This window comes from Cupressus sempervirens, chromosome 11 (assembly GCF_028749045.1).
Source record: "Cupressus sempervirens isolate cs-2001-9-10 chromosome 11, ASM2874904v1, whole genome shotgun sequence".
NCBI classification, from domain to species: Eukaryota; Viridiplantae; Streptophyta; class Pinopsida; order Cupressales; family Cupressaceae; genus Cupressus; species Cupressus sempervirens.
This window is the reverse complement of record NC_143128.1, coordinates 404,718,522-404,740,844: the sequence shown is the minus strand read 5'-3', so window position 1 is coordinate 404,740,844 and position 22,323 is coordinate 404,718,522. Positions and strand designations below refer to the sequence as shown.

The following is a 22,323-nucleotide window of genomic DNA, read 5'->3' as shown; positions in this document are numbered from 1 at the left end:
CTTCTCAAAGCATATTATACAATTTCATGGTATGTAAATGAGATACGTAAGTCCACATCACACTTTTTAGTTTTCATTGCATATTATTTCTCCTCTCTATGCAAATTGGACTTTTTATGGCAACTTGCATGTTGCATTTTGGAAGCTATTTGTAAGTATGAGAGAAATCACAATTTTTATCTTGATCACACATTGCTTTTGTTGAAATTTTGAGCAACTAAGAGGCAAATCACATTTTTTGGCTTGGAATGCATATTGCATAAGTTTGAGTTGCTTTTTATGGTTTTAAAGTGCATGTGTAATCTCATATTAGAAGTGCGATTACATATGCATTTTAATGCAATGTAATGTGCAGCCAAATGGTTTTGTAAAGAACTAAGTTGTTTTGAATGGTAATAAGTACAAATCGTGGTTTCAACTCTCATTGTATATTACATATGATGCAAATTGCACTTTTCATATGGATTTGCATATTGACTTGCAAGCATATGTTTCAAACTAGTTTTAAATTGAGCTTTGCATTTGGTTTGCATTTTGTACATGTCTAATTGTTTCGCTTAATTCCAGTTGCACTTTTTGGAGCCTATTACACATTTCACTTAAAAGTTCATGTGTAATGTGTAAATGGGTTAAAAAAGTGCATTTTTCACTTAAGTGATTTAAGTTATAACTTAAAGTCCATGTGTAATGTGTAAATGGTTTCAAAAAGTGCACTTTTTGCTTATGTGATTGAAATCTAACATAAAAGATCAAAAAGTGCAATTTTAAAAGGTATTTACACATTTAAAAGTGAGTTTAAGTTAAAAACATAAAAAAGTGCAACATAAAAACAAAATAAAAGATTATAAGTTTCTAAGTTTGATAGCATATGCAATTGGGGTTCTAAAGTCCGATTACACATTCACTTAATCCTTTATCTTTTGATTGGCATCCCCGATTAAGGTCTACGATAGCTCAAAATGAGCATGTGACTGAAAGCAAGAGATTTAAGCCAACAAAAGAACCAAAACAACTAAGAGAAACACTCTTAAATGCAAAAAAGGACTTTGAAGGCCTCAAAAGCATATGCCATTAGATTTGATAAATCTAATTAAGCTTACAAAAACAAGGAAACTTGATGAGAACCTTCAATAGAAGAATTCGTAATATGAATTAGGAAAGACTAATTGATCAACTTCCACAAATCATATAGTGCATCAACTTAGAGGAATTGGAAACTATTAATGTCAAGTTTCATAGTGTTGCCTCTATTTTTGGGATTACAAAATGAAGGACAACACTTTCAGAGGGTTTCAAGGCATGTCTTATGTGTAATCTCATGGATTTATTCATCTAAATTTTCTAGGTATTGTTGATTTAGGTGATAGGGGATATTTGATCAACTCGGTGTTGATATTTTGTGAAAATATGGAGTATCTAAGTTGATATTAAAATCTAAAATTTTCAGCTATATATTCCCTCCATCGGGCCCCCTTCGCCTATTATTGTAGGGGCCGCTTCTAGATTATTGACCCTTCGCCTATTATTGTAGGCCCCCCCCGGTAGCCTATTATATCCGAATTTTGAGTAGAAATTATTATTGCTATATCTTCTATTTGGCAGCTATATTGTTGTATCAAAAATTGCAAAACCTCAATAAATAAATAAAAAACCCTATTCTTCAACATAGATCCAATAGGGCTCTTTACAATATTTCATAATATCATTGGTGGTCTATCTTTATCACTATAATCTTTCAAAAGTAGAATCTCTCCTGCCCAAATTCTTTTTTTTTTTGGAACTTTGAAGTTTTGGGTTCACTTAATGGCCAACCTATTAATGTTTTGATGGATATAAAAGAGTGAATGCATTCTTTTTGGGATCATTATTTACGCTTTATAGAATCCTTTTTCCTAGACTTATTTATAGCACTACTTGTTTAGTAAGGAGATCATATGATGAAAACTCTATTGATTTCAAAGGGTGATCTCATGCAAAGTTTTCATCTGAGCTTCATTGAATGTGGACTCCAGCCACATTGTATTGGTCTGATTTTCTATTACTTTTGGTATGAATATGGGAGATTATTGCTGTTGTATTTCTTTATATTGTACAATGATTAATTGTGTAATTATAATATACTTATTTTGATATAATGAAAAAGAGATTTGGAAATTACACATTATTTTTTGTTCATTATTATAAGAAGATTGAGAGTTATTTATGCCATTTTCTATTTTGAAATGTGAAGTTTTTGATGTGCAAATACTAAGTAAATTTAATTTTTGCTATAATCTAACTTTATACTTGGATACAGTGGAATTGATATCGTAATATTAAGTGTTAATACATGTTGAATGATCAGATTTGCCTAAGCCTTTTGGCTTGAGACATTATAGTGTCATTACAGCTAGTGATGTTGCCAACTTGTGTTTTAGAGCTAATTTTCACATGTTGAGATTTTATGTTGTATAGTGATAGAGCAACTGGATATCAACTAAAGGAGATTGAAAAACCAAGTCGATCTTTAGAGATTCTAGGGAGGAAAATAGTATGTTTGGAAGAGAAAGGAGAATAAATGTCGAGGGCAATACCAATGGCCGATCGAAAAGGAAATTTGATTCAATGTCACAATCACTCTACAAGATAGATAATCTTATAAGTGTACCTAGTCCATAGATTGGTATAGGAAGTACTTCTATGACAAATATGCTAGTTAAAGAAACAACCAAAAGACTATAATTGTTTTAGCTACAAGATCTAACTAGCATACTTGACCTTCATTTCCTCAAATAGAGGTATAGGGTGCTGGAACTGCAGCTATAAAAACTCATTGATGATATTAGAGCTTGTTATGCAGAGTATAAAGCTCTTTCGAAGGGTATCCAAAGTGATATATCACTCATCAATTTCATAAAGATAAAAAAGGCTTGGAATGGCCTTAATATTGATTCCAAATTGCAAGTTTTCCAAGGGTAGGTGTAGAAGCTCTAGTGAAGTTGACCATTCCCCTAAGATCAATATGATACTAAGTTGTCAATTCGGATGTAGATTCCCGAAGTGGATACGGGATGCAGGGAATTGTTTTATGGATGTGGATGTGGGAAGAAACGTGTATATACATGTGTGTGTGTATGTGCAAAAAAATGCAAGAAATATACATAATATGACTATGATACTTCACCCTTTATCAAAATTCAAGATATTTTAAAATTCATATGCTATATCAATGTGTGCTTGTCCAACATTAGCGTTTAGTCTTAGGCATTAAGTTCAAACTTCAAATAGGTCATGTTCAAGATTCCAACAAAATAAAAACTTAGTTAATGATTTAATATTCAATCAACTAATATGCATTAGAGTCTGAGTCATAAGGATTCGAAAGAAAATCCACATTCTCATCATCATCTCCAACTGCTGAAAGATCATTTGAACCAAACATAGTTCCACTTATGGTTGATGCACCATGTCCCATGCTATCATCATCACCATCTCCGACTATAGTAAGATCATCAAGTGTTGCATCCAAATCCGCACACTTAGGGTCTACATCCCAAAGCTTTGTTGTCCCTTCCTTGTAATGATCATTCTTATGTGACAAAAGATGCAAGTTGTTCTGGACAAAGACCAAGTCCTTAGATTTCTTGGAGCTAGTTGTGCTTCATTGAATGCATAAAAGAGTATGTACTCCAATTCCTTGTAGTAGTAGAAGAACTAGCAACCTAGATAGTGGTCATAAAACGTACAAGTGAAAAGAAAATTAATTTTAAAGAAAGTGTGGAACACTAAATTTTGGAATGCAAGTGTAAACATAAAACAAAACAAAATTAAAAACTTACTTGTGATAGGACCTTGATTGCAAGAGGTTGAAGATACTTGAAAGGTTGACCATACATGTACCTCCATGCGATAGCTCCCATTATATTTTGGTCCTCTAGTGCAAATGGAGAATGCTTTAACCCCGAAGCAAACAATTCAAATTCTACCCTCACTTTTTCATGCATTTCTTCCAGTGGGAAGAGTCTTGTAAGACCCTAGTGGCACCCCTCAGCAACCTCCTCATCCGCAAATGATGCAGCTCTACTCGACGTACCAAGTACCTCCTCACTATAGTACCTAGGAGATAAGGCATACACGAGGAGGTGCAATGGGCTAGTCATCTTATTCCAACAATGGTGTATGATTGCTTCCACTTGATTGCATAAGGTTTCGTTTTGTGTGGGGTCACTCTCATGTGCTTGTATAGAATGTTTTACCTTCTCAACCATGGTTTCCATACCATCATACACATCCCCCAAGCAAGGTGTATTTGTATCAAAAAAGTGGAGTATAGTCATGATGGGCTCGGTGAAATCCAATGCATATGCCACACAAGCCCACCAACTCTCGTTCAAGACCAAATCACTGACCCTTTGTGGTCAAACACATTTGAATTCATCCATCTACCACTAACATAAACTTAAAATATCAAATACGTTGATAGGTATACGAATTGGAGTGAGCAATGACTTATTCCTTTTATACAAAGTTGAATGCAATCAATGTTTAAAGACCAAAAACTAAGATACCTATATATGATGTTACAATAATTTTTTCTTTAGATATATCCTTTTGTGGTTGTAGAGTTTTGATCATGAATGCATATGGAGTAAAGGACTAAGATTGATGCTTGAGTACCATGATAAACCAAAATCCATCCTTAAAAAATGAACCATACTACTATCAACAAGTCTTAAGCTAAAAGAGTAACTAAAACCAACATGCAATGCATTTGAAAAAAGTTAACAGAAAATATTGACATCTAAGAGAGTGCAGCAGAAGGCAAAACCATCTTCATTTGCACCCATCATCACAATGAGAAAGAAGACACAGGAGATTCCACCCCAAACAAGGCAAAGAAAAGAAGGGGGAGATGGACCAAAGAGAGGAGAGAAAATAAATTATAGACTAAGTTGATGGTTTGGATTTTGGTATAGATGCAGGTTTGAATTTCATCCTAATTTTTTTGGGGTTGGGTTCGGATTTGTTTTGGGTTCATCCATACAAAAAATATGCTTTTAAAAAATGTGTGTGTCTATATATATATATGCAACAACAAATAAGTCCATACATCACTATGCTAATAGTAGAGCAACATAGCAAACTACACCACCATATCTATGTTTCAATTCAACAGGATATTAATTGCAGCATTTATCCATACATACAACATGATACACTTGCTTGGTCACATGTATGGAACATATTTCCATATCAAGGAGATAGGCGAGAATGAAAATAATTGTCAAAAGATAAGTACAGTTATCTGACTTCTTATTTTGTATTGGTTAGAGGATTTCTGACTAGGCTAGATCAAAATTTGAGATTCAAATTTTAAGCTTTGGATTCAAAGATTTCTTATTTTTTTAAAGACATTCCTCTATAATCGTCAATTTGGATGTCACCTATTATCAATTTGGATTTCCTCTATAAGCAAGTTTTCATTTTTATTCACAAATGTATGAATAACATAGAAACCATCTTTTTTTCGTTTTTTAGTGGTCACTTTAGGGTTGGGAGGATCAAAATCAAATAGACCAAATTAGGCAAAACAAAAGCACTTTAAAAAGGTCCAAAAAAATGTTTTGAGATCAAATTCAGCCTAGGTTTGGCCATTGGGTAGCAACTTCAAAATTTGCTGCAAATTTTGCCCGGGTTCCTCTTACAAAATTTGCAAAAAATTTATAGCTCTGCATGAGAATTTTGACAGAATTTGACAAGGACCAGACTTTGTGCAGAATTGAACCAAACTTTGAGGGTTGCTGGAGAGAATTTGGTAACTTAGATTATAGAAGAGGGGGTGAAACCCTAATCTTATTGTATTCTAGACTCCCATAAGGAGGTTCCAGGATACAATTAAAAAGGGGGGTGCATCCACTCTAGCAAAAGGATGGAACCTCAAGGAAAGGAAAGCTGCGGATATGAAGGAGAAATCAATAGAAACAAATTTGTAGGAGCCCAATAAGAGAGGTTTAACACCTGGAGCTGGAAAGAAGAGCAAGACACTAAAACGGAGCCATGAGGGGGGAGGGGGGGGGGGGACGAAAAGAGATAATGACAACAAATAAGGGAGAAAAAGACCATAAAAGGGAGAAAACGCAGGAGGAGCAGTCACAAAGAAAACAAAACCAATAGATTTTACAGTAGGAGAAGACAAAAAAGACCAAGGGAGGCTAGAGAAAAAGGAAGACAAACCAAGTGCCATAACATAACAACAGTCAACTAAGGAAGATGAATCATCATAAGAACAAAGATTTAAAACTTTATACCATATTTTTATAGCTATTAATTAAGATAATGAGGTTCCAAAAATTGATATCGATCGAAGTTAAACCATAATCTGGTCATTGCTCAAGTACTATTTCAAAATTTTGAGTTTAGCTATCATTTGTCCTAGATAAGAGTATTCACTATATCCTAATTACATATACATTTTATATCCAGAAAGAGCCTATTTTGACTCTATCAAACCCTTCAGATTATTTTGAGTTGCTCTTGTTCATCTACATCGTTGTCCTCTGTGTTGGATTTTAGACCACAAGTATATTTCTTGATCGACAAAGAGATGGTTCGAAGGTCCTTGACGTCTTCTTTGTTATATCGAGGTCGAATTTCAAATCCTTCTGTGTGCCAATTATCTAGTAACCATCCTATTTCTAGAGGGACATTGTTTACGTCATTCATCAAGTAACAAATATACCTCTCCATTTTTGGCCAATATAGATCAAACAAGACCTTGTCTTTATATTCCAATATTGGGTTACCCCCACAATCTACCAGGGAATGAATCTCTTCCACTTCAATTCTTATATAAACTTTTGGGTAGGATATCTTTAAATTACTATCTATGCTATATACATCTTGCTCTAATCCTTTCAATTTTTTTTAAACACCATTTTTGCAGCCTAAATTATCTCCATTTTGGGTGCTTTAGCCAGTGAGAGTAAAGATATGAACATACCGACTACTTCCTAGTTAATCCTGAAGGTGAATTCATGATCAAAGTTGGGCTTGTTCATTATTCTCTCTAGAGCACACCTCGACAATTCCTTAAGTGAATTCATTATCTTATTCCACCTTTCTGGGCACATTTGTTTGGTAAAGGCCATCTTCCTATGATTGTGGGTGTTGAATGTGCCAACATTTGTTTCCATGGAGGGCCCTTGTTGTTGATAGATAGGGATGAGTTGGATGGAGCAAAGTGGCATCAAACAAAGGAAAATGACCCTACTACGGACATGTTGTCCTGCATTTTGTCACCACAAAATGCAGGTAATAGTGCAGAGCTTTTTCAAACTAGTTTCACATTTCTCTAAGTTGAATTTGTTATTTGATTTCTTAATGTTGATTGATCAATCAACTCCAATTCACATAGAAAATTCTTTTAGTGAAAGCTTTCGTCAAGTCTTTTGTTTTTTTGTTTGTTGAGCCTATGCTTGATTTTTGAGGCCTTCATCATCCTTTTTTTTGAGTTTGTTTTTGTTGGCTTCTAGTCCTTTGGTTTTGCTCAAGTCATAGCTTTCGGTTTCCCCTTCGATTTGATCTAACCTAGAGCTTAATCGGAGTTGTCAGTCAAAAGATATGGCCATTTTAGTGCCCAAAAAGTGGATCATTTTGATGCAACAATATGAGTAAAAAATACTATGTTATATTTTTCATTTGACATCCACTTTTTGAAAAATATAACTTAAATTCACTTTATGTTATGATTTAAAGTTACTTTATCAATCAAATTTTCACTTAAAAGTAACTATAGTGCACTTTATGCTATATTTTTAAGTTGAGTTTACTTTTTGATTTTTCACTTAAGTGACTATATTAACTATATAGTTCAATTTAATTTTTGACATTTAAATCAAATGCTCTAGTAAATATTACTTATTAAATGATATTTAGATGCTATATTGTTAATATGATATGTAAATATAATTTATCTCCCACTTAAGTAATATTTTTTTGAAATTAAATTGACATGTGCTTATTAAATCACTTAAAATCACTTAAAGTGAACACTTTTCATGTCATTACATGTAAAATTCAATCAGAAGTGAACCTTTTTCATGCCATTGCATGTAAATTTCAACTTAAAGTGTAAAGTCACTTAAAGGTGGAGCTTTTTGATGCCATTACATTTAAACTCATTTAAAATATGCAATGACATAAAAAAGATGAGCTTTATGTGTTATATGCATATGCACGAAAAAGGTGAGCTTTTGCCTTGAGATGCATATGCATGTAACTTAAATATGTCTTTACACCAAAAAGGTGAGCTTTTCACTTAAAACATGTATTTGCACTTCCCAAACCCATTTTTGGGCCAAAAAGCACATTTTAAAAACATGCATATGCACCTAAAAGGTGCGTTTTTGCCTTGAAAATGCCCATTACATGTTTTTAAAACATGTAATGACCTCCAAAAGGTGTGTTTTTCCTTATTACATGTTTTTAATATGTGCGTACACCTCCAAAAGGTGCGTTTTGTATTAAAACACATGTATTTGGTCCTCTAAAACCCGTTTTTGAAAAAAACTTCATGAAATAGGCTCTCAAGGACATGTTTTTGGTGTTTTTTTTCTTGATTTCCTCCATGAAATTTCTTGAAATCTTCTCCATTGGGGTTGTTTTTGCATATCTATGGGTTTTTAAACATTGAATGTTGAGATTTAATGTCAAAAACATTATTTTGGACTCCATTAAAGGGCACGTTTTGGTGAAAAAAAGCCTAAATTCTTTTTGTTTGGCTCACATTCTTTCTAGAGGAGGTGTTTTAGCATGTTTTATGGTTTGCAATACATCTTGGCTCACTTTTTCCACTTGGAAGCCAAAAATGTTTTGTTTCCTCCCTTCTATGAATTACTTTTTGCTAAAAATGCCTAGAAAATTGGGGTTTTAATCCACTTTTATGTGTTTGAAGTTACCTTTTTTTTTTTCATTTGGATCCATCCATATATTAGCATTTGGGGAAGTTGTTTTTGCACTCACAAGTCAAAAATGACTAAAAAACATGCATTTTTAGCCACGTTTTTGCAAAAATGGCCCAGATTTTTGCATAAAAAGTCAGGTTTTTGTTGAAAAAACCAAAAAAATAGCATTTCAGCCCATACATTTGGATCAAGAGGGGTTGTCTTTGAGTTTTAATGCATGCTATTGTCTTTGGAGACCATGTATTTGGCATTTTCATGTCAAATTCGACCTTTCATTGCTTATTAATATTTGTTGAATGCAAGTACGGAAAAAGTCAAATTATTGTTTGAAAACCCGGATGTGAGGGAGAATTGCTCTTCAAATCTATAAATCTTGCTATTTTGGCTCATAACCTCCAAGTAAATGGACATTCTCAAACTTGCTCATCAATTCATGCTTATCTTGCTATTTGCATGCATATTATGACTTGTTATTGCACATTTGTGCAAATGTATGCCATGAAAAGTGCATTTTTCTTTAAAGATGATGAAAACTCTCACTTTTACACTTTTGGAATTTCCCCAAATTCCAAATACGAATTTGCACTTGAAAGCAACTTGCTTGTTGACATGTTTGAGTTTAAGACCAAAGACATGTGTTTGTTTTGTGCTTGTTTTTCATTGTTTGCTTGCTTGCTTTTTCATTTTCTTCTTTTGGAAGAACTTGCAAGTTCTTTCCCAAGAACTTGAGCACGTTTCAATTTACTCCACCTTCCGTTTCATGCAAAAGCATCATCACATTCCATTTCCATCTTTTCATGTCACAACACTTTACATCTTATTTGTCAAATAGGATTACATGTTTTTCATCTCATCCATCATCTGCATGTGCATGTAATCTCATTTTCCATTTCCATTTCCATTTCCATTTCCATTTCCACTCATCTCACTTTCCATATGCACTTACACCTCCATGAGAAAATACATGTCATTTCACTTCCTTTGTCATTACGCATTTCATCTCATCCTTCATACACACTTGCATGCAAGCTCATTTTCCATCTGCATTTGCATGTCATCTCATTTTTGATTCCTCATTACATGTTGCATTTAGAAAGAATTTACTTCACGTGTAATGACATCTAGAGAACCCATTTTTGATTAAAGGTCACACTTTTAAAGTCAAAAGTTGTCATTTGCACGCATTCTCATGTGCCAAGCACTTAAAAAAAAGAGAGTTAAAGGTGCCGATGGAAAGTTATTCCGAGTTTACATTTGGACATCGTCAAGAAGGTTTTCAAACTGTCAGAGAATCCAAAATGTGCCAATCTACAAAGGGGAATTCACAACCACTTGAACGAGAAAAGCTTGATCACATCAAGTTTTCAAATGGCAAGGGACAATTCATCAAAGAGAATTAGAGGCTATCAAAAGATGCAACACCATGGTCATCAAGGTGAATGCAGTGACACAAAATACAAGAACTCTCGATCTTGTGATCATCCAGGATAGCATTGCCAAGTGCAAGGCTTTTCAAAACAATCCCTAGGAATATTTCATTTCTCTTCCGTCTTTCTTCTTCTTTGAAATTTGTAGTTGGAGAGAATCCATTGCATGAAAGGATGTAATTACATGCAATGCGAGTTGCATATGCTGTTACATGTAACCCAATAATTTCTTTTCTAGTTAGACTGGGTCAAAGTTGGTTGAGTTGCTCCCACTTTTTCCTCCACTTTTTTCTCAACTCCTTTGCCTATATAAGGAGTGCCCCCCTCATTGTAAAAATGACTTTTTGTTGTATACAAGAAAGCTCAGCCAAACTTGTGCAAGCATAACTTTGATTGTGTAGTACAAATTTGGAAGAAAAGTGAATAAAAGAGGCAATTAATTGAATTCGAAGCTTTGATTGGAAGCAATTGTGATAGAGAAAATTAGAAGCTTTGACTGTAATTTGTGCTTATTGTCTTTGATTCATGTTATTATTGTGTGTTCAATAATAGAGCATAGTGATTTAAGAAGCAATCGTAGCCAAAGATTTGATTGGGAGCAGTTGTGGCAATACATAAACTAGGAACTTTGACTTTAGCTTGTATTACCATCTCAAATTCACAAAAAATAGTTAGAATTGCCTACTTCTGGAAGTTTTTGTGTCCCAATGATAGAGGTTATTCTTGTAGAATAGATTAAAATAGGACTTAGAGCCAAACTGGTATGCTTTCAGCTAGCCTTTAAGTTAGTGTTAGTTTATGGGTATCACCATTTACAACTTTAAATAGAAGTGTAATTTGAGGTTTCATCTTGCCCATTACTCACTCTGTGGGTAAGTGGATTCTTTTCTGAAAGATAAGAGAAAAGAATATTGGTAAGGCCCTTTACAAAATCTCTCAACTTCTTGCTTACCTTGAGTTGATCCAAGGAATGGTGAGAAGGGGCAGCCTTCCCTTTAAGGTAGGAGAGACTCTGTCTCACACGCTGTGGTTGGTCATCCTATTTTGCGACTAGATTTTACCCAAACTGTCGGTTGCAAAATATCCACCCAATAGGACATATGTGGTGGGATCAGAATGCAGACTAGAGATAAAGAGCTAGGGGAGAGAAGGGCGAGAGAGAAAGAAGTTCCCAGAAAGGGATGAATGCAATGGGATAATGATGAGATCCCATGAGATTATTATTTATTCTTTTACTAATAATATATCAATTCTAATTATTATTTATTTATGTTATTATTATACGCATCATATTATTATTTTAATAATAGATAATATTATAATATCGTATTATATATTATTAATTCCCTTTTTATATATTTATAAGATATTTAAGAATCAATTTTACATATATTTACTACTAATTATTCTTTTATAAATTTATTTTATTATTTATTTATTAAATTATTTTATTTTAATATGGGGACGTTACACTCTTACAAAAGGCTTATAGATGTGTATATGAGAGTAATTCTGAGTTGGAGGGTAGTATTGTGAATCCTGGCTATATTGTTTTGGTGAATTTAATATTGAACAAGTGATTTATACCCGTGGACACATTTTCTATGTATGTGTTTCAAAGAAAACATTTTTTTGTAGTCTTATTATGATAAATGTAAAATTGTATTTTGCTCCCGTGATTAAAATGCTTTGCTTGTTGGATGTTAGATTGATTCTGATTGACATTGTTTCTTGGCTTTTCATTTGTGATTTTATTCTGAATATGCTATGCTTTTATATTTAATCTTCTTGTTTCAGCATAATATTCCTTCTTGAGACCCAATTTCTTTAAGGAACTAATACAACCTTCCATTTTCTTGTCAATGTTCATTTCACATGCATTTTTTGTAATATGATAAATTGACACAAGGAAGTAAGATGCTTGCAAATTTACGAGATTGATATTGGATTATTTCTGACAGTGTTTTTTGAATCACAGGTTGATATGATTGTGGTTACGGATGGAAGTAGAATCCTAGGGCTCGGAGATCTTGGAGTGCAGGGAATCGGGATTGCAATTGGAAAACTGGACCTATATGTTGCAGCTGCAGGCATAAATCCTCAAAGGGTATGCAAATTGTAAAATATTTTGTCAAGGCTATAGGAGTTTTACTACTATAAAAAAAATCAATAACTGTTTTTGGTTTATTTTTTAGTACTTCTGGTTGACTTGAAAATTTATCCTGATACAGTGATGCAGTAATTTCATGAGGTGTTTTCCATGTAGTGATACTAAATTTGGTCATTGTTTTTTTTATAATGAACAATGTTCTATGTGGGAATGGATGCCCAAATTGTAATGCAATATTGTGAACAAACATTATGAAAGTTTCTAAATCCATAGAAGAATGAATGTTTTTTCTTTACATGTATTTATCAAACCATGAATTTTAATGCTATACAATCTTAGCAAAGTCAAATATCTAGTGTTGAGATTCCATATCCCATGGTTTTTTGATATTAATTGGTTGACATGGTACAAGGAATAAATTTGTCTTCACTAATAGTCCAGTTTAAAGACGACGTTTATTTTCCTATTTTCCATTTTTTTACTTTCCTATTTCCTATTCCCTTAGAGACCTCTGGAGGGAAAACCACAAATACATTGATGCACTGAGATGTATAGTACTGAAACAAACACCAAAAGGGTTAGTCAAATAACCTTGAATCATGCACAAGCCCCCCCTAATCACCACATTAGCTAACAAGGACCACTGATAATAGGTAAACCTCTGAAAATAACTAATTCATACAAGGCATAAGAATGGGGACAATATGGGTAACTGTGAAAGGTTGTGACTGTTATGAAGAGGTGTGACACTCCCTCACATGGGATGACATAAAGGAGGGAAGGTTCTGTTTGAGAAGGACACCCAATGGAGATCAATTTGGGGGACACTACACTGTTTTGAAAAGACAATAATGAAAAGTGGTGACTCAATTGTCATGGAAGTTGGTGACCCTTCCACCAATAAAGTAGGGAGGAGGATTCAGTACAAGTATTGAAGGGGATAGATTTTGCTGTGAATGAAGGGATAAATAATTAATACTCAATCAGCAATTGGCACTCATGAAAGGGCAGATCAGAAAATAAGGCATGAATGGATCATCCAACAATTAATACATTCAATAGTCGCTTGCATCAACAAATATAATCATCAAGGATTATCTAAGCAATTAGTATAATGAGAGCCCAATAAGACGAAGATCAATTCGCAGAGATTGATCAACATTTACATCTGAGAAATCATCTACAGATCGGTAGATTGATATTATATCAGATCAACCATCTTCAACATCTTTACAAGTAATTGTGGCATAATTATATCTATGTGCATTGAATAATAGATGATGCTTAAATGAATGCTCATAGTAGAATATAGGATGTACTTGAAGGTTTGCAACCCACCTTATGAGGAAGAGGGCCTGAGATGTAAGACAAGGGTGGCAAGTGGGTTTGTAAGTACACTGTCCTAGGACCATTGCTGCCTATGACAAAGAGGGTACGTATTGTTAGAGTTTTAGGTTACTCAACAAAGTAATGAGACTTGGACCTGGCTTGGACTCGGCAAAGGTAACTTGACTCGTGACCCGGCTCAGACTTGGTAGTGACTCAACAAAGTGATAAAACCCTTGAAATTTAGAGATTTTTTAGGATTTCAATAAATTTCATGCACCCATTATTGAATAAAGCTTAAAGATACAATAACATCATGAAATAGAAGGTAATTTAATCACATACTTAACATCATGAAATAAAAGGTAATTTGATCACATACTAACATACATCAATTACATAAGTACAAAGGTAAATTTTAGATGTATTAAGAAAATTTTGAAAACAAAAATTAAAAACTAGACAAGTCAGATGAGTCAGCCGAGTTGGGTGAGTCAGCCCAGTTGACCCGTCGAGTCAGGGTCACCGGTCATTTTGACCTGGCTGAGGTAAGTTGACTTGTCGACTCGGACGACTCGCCATGAGTCTCGTTACTATGCTCTACAACACCCCTAGTATCAAATGAAAGACATGATATTCCCCCCATAATGAAGAAGACATGGTATTCCCCCCATAATGAAGAAGCTCCATTGTTGATGAAGTGTACCTGCAAATAGAAGAGATTCCATTGTCTACAAGCAACATGTCTCCCCTTAGGAAGAAATAAATACATCAAATAAGAAGCCAATCCATGTGAAAATGGAAGAATGAGGAAGGTCTCCAAATATGCATCTTTGAAGACTAAATATGTATCTCCAAGAAAAATATTCCATCACATCATCAAGGTGACCTATAAAATGTGACAAACCAAGTGAAGGAGAAGAATCAAAAGTGCCAGTCTTCAAAGAAGGCAAAGAAGTTTCAAATCCAACTGTGATGAAACTGTCATCAAAGAGAAAAGAAACTCCCTCAAGAATGTCTCCTAAATCTAAAATGTGAGAGTCCACAAATAATGAACCAATATATGTAAAGTAAGAATCCCAATCGGGAAGTCAAATAGATATCTCTTGTAATGACTTTTGAATCACCAATAAGAGATGAATGTTTGATCTCAATCAGAGAAGTAGGAGCTACAAGAGTCACTGGATCATCCTTGTTCTCAATATATGCCATTTCTTTAATCAACTCTAAGGTATCATCATCATAGGGGATATTATCTGCGTCATCAAGCAAAGTGAGGCAATCTGAAGTAGGATCATTTGGGAAAGGAGGAACATGCGGATCTCCAAAACTCTTCCAAATAATTGCCCAAATTATGCATGGGCACTGAACACCTCTAAATTTGGGGTAGATGTCATTGAAGAGCCGCAAACTAATGGTACTACTAATCAAATTTATAATATGAGAATTATTTTCTCCCCAAACATATTGCTTCCCTTGTGACCTTGGCTCAGGAATGAGTTCATTAGGACATTTTTTTCCTTCTTGAGATTACCCCTGTTATTTAATTGGTTACCATATTTATCAAATTTTTTGTATTTGTCCATAACTGAAAAAATAAGAGTGCCGATTGTTAAACTGTAGTTCAGTCAGATTGATATGATCATGAGATTCATTATAAATGGTAAATCATCATTAGATAAATATTCTTTATACATACACACACACATACAAATATATATATATATATATATATATATATATATATATATATATATATATATATATATATATATATATATATATATATATATATATATATGGTTAGTTTTATTAAAATATACTAACCAATGATGATTAACTATAGAGACATGTCTCTTCATGAGACATGTCTCCTCCTTATATTTATATGAGAAGCAAATCTGCAATTGGAACACATCAATAACAATGGCAATGATAATTACATTTGCAGAATTCGATCCATGTTACTTAACATGGTATCAGAGCCTAACTGCAAATACAAGAAAATAAAGACATTTATATCAATATAGAAAGATAGCCACTACCCATAAATTGTACTCTTAACCTGGATACGAACATGCTGTGGCATACAAACTGGCGTTGAAATTTTGTGATTGAAGTTCTAGAAACCTAATGATGTGTAGACAGGGTTTGGTTCTGTGGAATCTGGTTATTTGTTGGAGATCTAAGTTTTGTGTATATTATTGCTGGACAAAAGTTATAGATGGGTGACTACTTTATTGTGAACAATGTTTGGGCGGTAGATCCAAATAAATTCTCAGAGCCGAATGTGCATAGAAGATATGAATAATAGGCTGATGTGATTTAATTATGCACAAATTTATAATTATTAATGAGCAGATCTGGACACGTACTCCTTGAATCTAATCGTCAATCAACATGTTTCAGATCTGAACACTATTACTTCCAAACTGATTAATGTTGTTTAGGGCCCGCTGCAAGATATTACAATATGCAGGCTGTAAATCTCATCTGGAACAAAATACAAAACACTATTTGAAGAATATACCTCAATATTACACTATTGATGCTTGTAGATCACCTTCAACAGTTGGAATTGATATATGATAATATTGTTAATATTATCTATGTGACTTAACCTAATTACTTATCATTGTCCTTCTGGAATGATATGACTGAAGTAATTGTGAGAGTTGTGGGTATATAATTACATGTTGATCTGATTCCATAATGAGCTCCTTTGACAACATCTTTGAAAATCTCGCATTTATTATTCATGGAAAACGAAAAATGCTTCTAGAGCACCTGATGGAGCCCCAATTTTTTAGACTCCGTTTATGTTTTTATACAGATATTGCTCCTCTAAATGACGTAGAGACATTGGTGGTGAAGACTGTGTTTGAAAGTTGTTTCACAAATTCCTTGAGTGATATATAGTATTGTAGATATGTGACAGGAACATTTTCCCTATCTTGCATATTGACCAAACTGACAATCTCTTATAACATTACTGACACTCCAAATTTCTTTCTTATCATGGCTTTCAAGCGGACTTGTTGAGAAACTTATAGATGCGTTCATTCTTCACAGCTTCTATCAATCATTACTTTCTAATATATTCTTCTTTAAGGTAAACAGTGATCAATTATGATCAATCCAATTAAGAACAAAATGTCTGAAAATTATATTCAAGAATTTGATCATCAATATGAGGAAAAGCGATCAATCTGAATTGAAAATAAAAAATATAGATTCACATATACAGACTGCTAAACTGTTACATCTCAATTTTTGCCCTAAAATTTTTAAGCTGTTTATAGCCGTTGAACCAAATTAAATTTTCATGTTCATGTAAAATCGAGTTAGTTCATTATAGCCATTGTTGTATCATGTTAGTTATAGTCGTTATTTATTTCTTCATGTTCATGTGAAATTGAATCAGTTAATTATAGCCATTGCATCGATTTGATTATCAAATGAAACTAGTTAGTTAAATCTAGTTGTTGTGTTCATATGAAATGGAATTAGTTAATTTTAGCCGTTGTACAATGAAATTTCCTAATGATCACTTGATGATTTTGTTTAACAAATTATGAATCTTGAATTGATGTTTTGGCAAGAATGTTGTTTAAAAATGTTTACAAGATAATGACCGGAGAGAGAGGGGAAGCATTACGAAACAAGGTCATCGGAATGGGATGATCATAAGATTGAGTCATCAAGAATGATAGGTTTGACCTAAAAGTCGCCTTGGCAAGGTTATTAGGACTTGACAATAAATTTCTTAGTGGAAATCGCATGAGCTAAAATTAAAAATTAAAAACATTATAATTATAAAAATAAACAAAGTTTTTACCTTAATTAAATTTATTAAATAATAATATCACTTAATATTATTTTACTCTCTTGATTAAGATCATAAATAAATAAATACAAAGTGGCACCATTACATTAGAATTATTAATCCAATAATGCCACCTTGCAAATATGTATTTATAAACTTAACCAAGATGATAATATAATAATAAATAATATTAATAAATAAACTTTTCACCTTTCCTTTTCATTTCAATTTTTCCCTCTTTCTTATTTCTTCTTTTCAAACCGAATGATAAAAGAATTCAAATGAATTCTTGTAACGACAAGGAAGCCGTAAGGTCGGCTTGAAATATATTTATGTGAGCTTTGTCGTGTATTGGAACACCATTCCCTGATATTCGACTTCATTTCTTTGCAAACGTTCATCAAGTTTCCTTGATTTGTTACGGTGCCAACAGTACCCAGATTTTATCGTTTTGCATCCCACAATCAATGGCACTCCCATGGAAGTCTAGGAAGGAGGCATTGAGATAGTCATAGAAAATACAACTGTAGAACAAGTGTGTCACGTAAGATGCTGTTTTTACAATTTCTTCCTTTCCCTTGCACAACCGAGTCGGCTTTTATTAAATCTTTTCCATGCTATTTTAGAACAAGCATGTCACGTAAGATGGTATCTTACAATTTCTTTCCTTTTCATTTTACCTTGCACGGTTGAGTCGACTTCTATTAAAATCATTTCCATGCTATGTTATAAAATGCCGTCCTTAATAGAATAACTGTATCCACCTTTTTAAGTCTGAATTTACATGCACGTAAACTGAAACAAGCAAGTACCTTAGTTTAGTTTAGTCATATGTCCAAAGCAATTTCTTTTAGTCGAATGTCTTGAAAGAGCAGAATACAGTTAAGTGTACCAAATCTGTATGAGTAATGCTTGAAGATTTTCATTTAATAACTTTACTTTTAATCTCTGGAAATGTGATTCAATAACAGATAAACAGTAATGAGAGCACCAAGGATATCACTCGGCTAATGCCAGAATGAGGTGATGAAGGTGCAAGATATATAATTAAGGACAAATGTTTAGGCACCAAAGAGTCACTGGCCTAATGGCCTGATTATGGTGAGGAGGTGTAGATGAACCTGTAAAAGAAATACATAAATGAAATCAGTAACCATTATTATATAAATTAAATCTAATGAAATTAGCTCATGCAAATTCCACTTTCGAAATTAGTTGTCAAGCTGAGTGGTGGAGATCGGGTTATAAACCCACATTTCGAAATCCTTGGCTAGGGTGGTAATAGGCAGACTTGCCACAACAGATTGATTGCGTTGTTGTCCTGATGCTTCAATTATTCTTCCAAATAGTTGTTGGGACCTCAACCCACCTGATTACTTTGATGGCTGGATCAATGAACGTCCCATGCTCGACCTCGGGGTAGGGAGGGCCGTTCTATTAAATTAGAACTTGTGGGGATAAGTAAAAAGGTCCGCGGTTGGGAGGTTAAGCCTATGATAATACTTCTCTCACCAAAGTCAGAGCTTGGACAACCAATTAGAAAGTCTCTCAACTAAAAACAGTATGTTCTATCTAACCTGTAAGTTTAGTAATTTTCTTTTCAAGCTATAAGTTTCTTTACTGAAAGTTTTAGATATTAGTTAGTTGTTCAAGAGTTTATTAAACTGCATTTTTCATTTCAGTAATCTATAATTAGTTTAGATTTATTTTCAGTTGAATATATTAGTTATTAGTTAATGATAAACTTGTTTCAATAGAAAAGCAATGTAGACTTAATTTCAGTTTTTAAACTGTTATTGAATTCTATGTCAAGTGAATATGAATTATAAATCAGATAGTTTATGGATGAAATTAGTTAGTAGATAAACCAGCTGTTACATATATTGACCTATTCTTGAAACAATTATGGTTGCACAATTCCACTCCATAATTGTTTATCTGTGCAGCCCACTAATACCAAAATAAAATGATACACCCTGAAGTAAGAGACATATTTTTGAAACAAGCCAATTCCAGATTTTCTACAACGATTTCCAGCACTTATTATTATGAAGATCTGAAACAAAACATTCCAAAGATTGAATAGTGGAGATTGTATCTGATGAAAACACCACAAACTGATGCAAGCAACCTACAATTTGAGAGACAAAAAAGCCGCTATGTATTAGGAGCCATCGTAAAATTTGGAAGTGCTGAGTCATCACACGTCTTCTTGATATAGGAACAAATACATCTAAGTTAAAGACAGTGCCAAAACATCTCAATGTTCACATCTTCGCTTGGTATATAATCTTAAGAGGATAGTAGCGATGAAGTGACTATGGCAGCATATGAGGGCCGGAAATGATATTCCAACTATATTGGCTTTTGAAGTCATATAATTAACAAGCTCTAAACCGTAAACCTAATTTTCATCACAAGTTCCCAAGACATGTATATATAGTCCATATGCAAGAAATATAAGGATTGCTGATTAGGAATGAAATAAGAAAATATAATGTATATTAAGAGGTTTATAATATATATTTGGTATTGTTGATGTTGAAGCGATGCAAATTCAAGGGTCATTATACCAAGTGTAATCAAGAATATTTAATTGATGAATATAGAGAAAGACAAAAATATAATGAAGTTGGTGATAACAACAATTATAATGTGAAATAAATTGGAAATCAAGAAAGGAAGAGTTATTAATACTAATTGAAATGATGCTATAAACATTGTCAAAACTGATGTTTAATAATGGTTCCAATCTTAGTATCCATGACAACAGGTGACGTCACAAATTAATAAAATTGATAATCAAGAAGGAACTTTGAGGAGCTTCATTTATGTGGAGTTTTAACTAGTACAGATTTGTCACAACAAATGTAATTAAAAGTATTGACATGGAAATGATTCTAGTGCCTTTCCAAAGTTTTGAGGAGAGAGATGTAAAATTGTCTATCAATATAACAATGGGAATCTTACATTAAGGGGGGAATAATAGCAAATGTTTCATTCCCATTGGGGATATTCTCTTGTTTGACGTATATGGACCTTTATTGGACCAACTTGTATCTAGAATACTCAGATAAGTATTCATTATTATTAAGTATTAGTCAATTATCTACTAGTTAGTCTCTGTGTTATTTGCATTTTATATGTACTATATGAGTTATTTTCCTTCATCTTTACTTTGTAGCTGAAGTTGATCTTACAGGAAAAGAAAGCTAGTACATTACGCATTGTGCATAATAGATGATGGTAACTCCAAAGACTTTGATGATCAAGACATATAAAATCAGGCACTTAAAGAAAATATTCTTGATGATTATGAACAAAAATTTCAAGGGTTACATCACATAGGAAGAACTCATTCTTGATTAGCGTATTGGAAAAGAAACAATATTACGAGAAGAATCAGTTAGAGTATATCTATTTGAGCTAGCAAGAGAGCAATACTAGAAACAAGAGCATGTGGACATTCTACATTGAGGGACGGTCAATGATTACCTTAAAAAATGTTGGATTTCCCATTAGAGGCAATTGTAATGCATATGGATCTTTGTTAGAGAAATTGGTATCAAGGATAAGTATTTATCAGCCTTAAGTATACATTTATCTATTTTAGTCTCTCTCTTATTTCTAATTCTATGAACTATTTTCCTTTGATTTGTTTCTTTGTATCAAAAAAATTATCTTGTAGGAAAACAAGAATGGTACAGACTCAATCTTATGAAGTAGCTCTTATGATCTATAATTCATTAGTCTTCAAATGATCAAGTTGGATAATGTAAGGACTGTAAAGCAAATATCCATGATGATGAGTATCCTTCCATAATAAGAGGGAGTTTGTCACTTCTAAAGGCAACATTGGAGCTCAGAAGATAAATAAACTCAGAAGTTTAATAATCAGAGGGAGTCTAGAGATACATTTGGGTAACTACCTCTTGGGCCTACCTCTACGTACATCATGAGAAAATAATGACTTTCCACCAAGATGAAAGACTATCAGATTCAGAGGGAGTTTAACAAGCATCCTTGGGGGAAGAAATTTTTGTGGAAGTAACTAGAGGACCTGACCTCCAAGGATCGATATTCAGAGGGAGAATTTCTAAGATGCAACCCTTCATGGATGATATCCTCTCTATGAGAAGAAGTTCTAAGTGAAATTCTCTGTAATGCACTCTTGTTTATTGTCGCTTCAGTCTTGCATCAGGTATGATATCTTGGTTTAGTAGAAACAACCAATTGTTGCTTTGAGTTCTACTGAAGCTAAGTAAGTAGCTCTCTCCATTGGAGCACGTGAAGCATATCGAGACTTCTTATCACTATATAAGAGATATGTTTGGCAGTGATGTTATCAAATTAGGTTATATTAGTACATATGAGCAACATGCTGATATTTTACCAAGCCTCTTGCGAAGTTGAAAATTGTGTACTTCAGAGGTAAACTTGGTATGACATTTTTGTAAATGTATTTATTAACTAATATATTCATGAATATAAAATTGCTTGCAAGCTTGTGTTGTGAAAAGTGATGACTTTTCTCGTGAAAGGTTACGACCTTTCTTGTGTTTTGATCCTATTTAAAGTGACGACTTTATTATACTTGATCTATCTTCGAACATAAATGTTTGAAGTTAAGGGTTATCCTTGTTGTTCGGGCCGGATTTTGCCATACACCTTGATGACCTTCATGGTTCTTCG

The 22,323-nt window shown here is 33.4% G+C and overlaps 1 protein-coding gene across 1 annotated transcript in view; it reads left to right on the top strand.

Moving 5' to 3' along the window:
* LOC149529877 (NAD-dependent malic enzyme, mitochondrial-like) overlaps positions 1 to 22,323 on the top strand; it is a 262,335-nt gene that overhangs the window by 64,242 nt on the left and 175,770 nt on the right. The window contains exon 5 of the mRNA XM_089810059.1: positions 12,348 to 12,476. Within this exon, the coding sequence (XP_089666185.1) occupies positions 12,348 to 12,476 (129 nt within the window). The remainder of the gene's footprint in view (positions 1 to 12,347; positions 12,477 to 22,323) is intronic.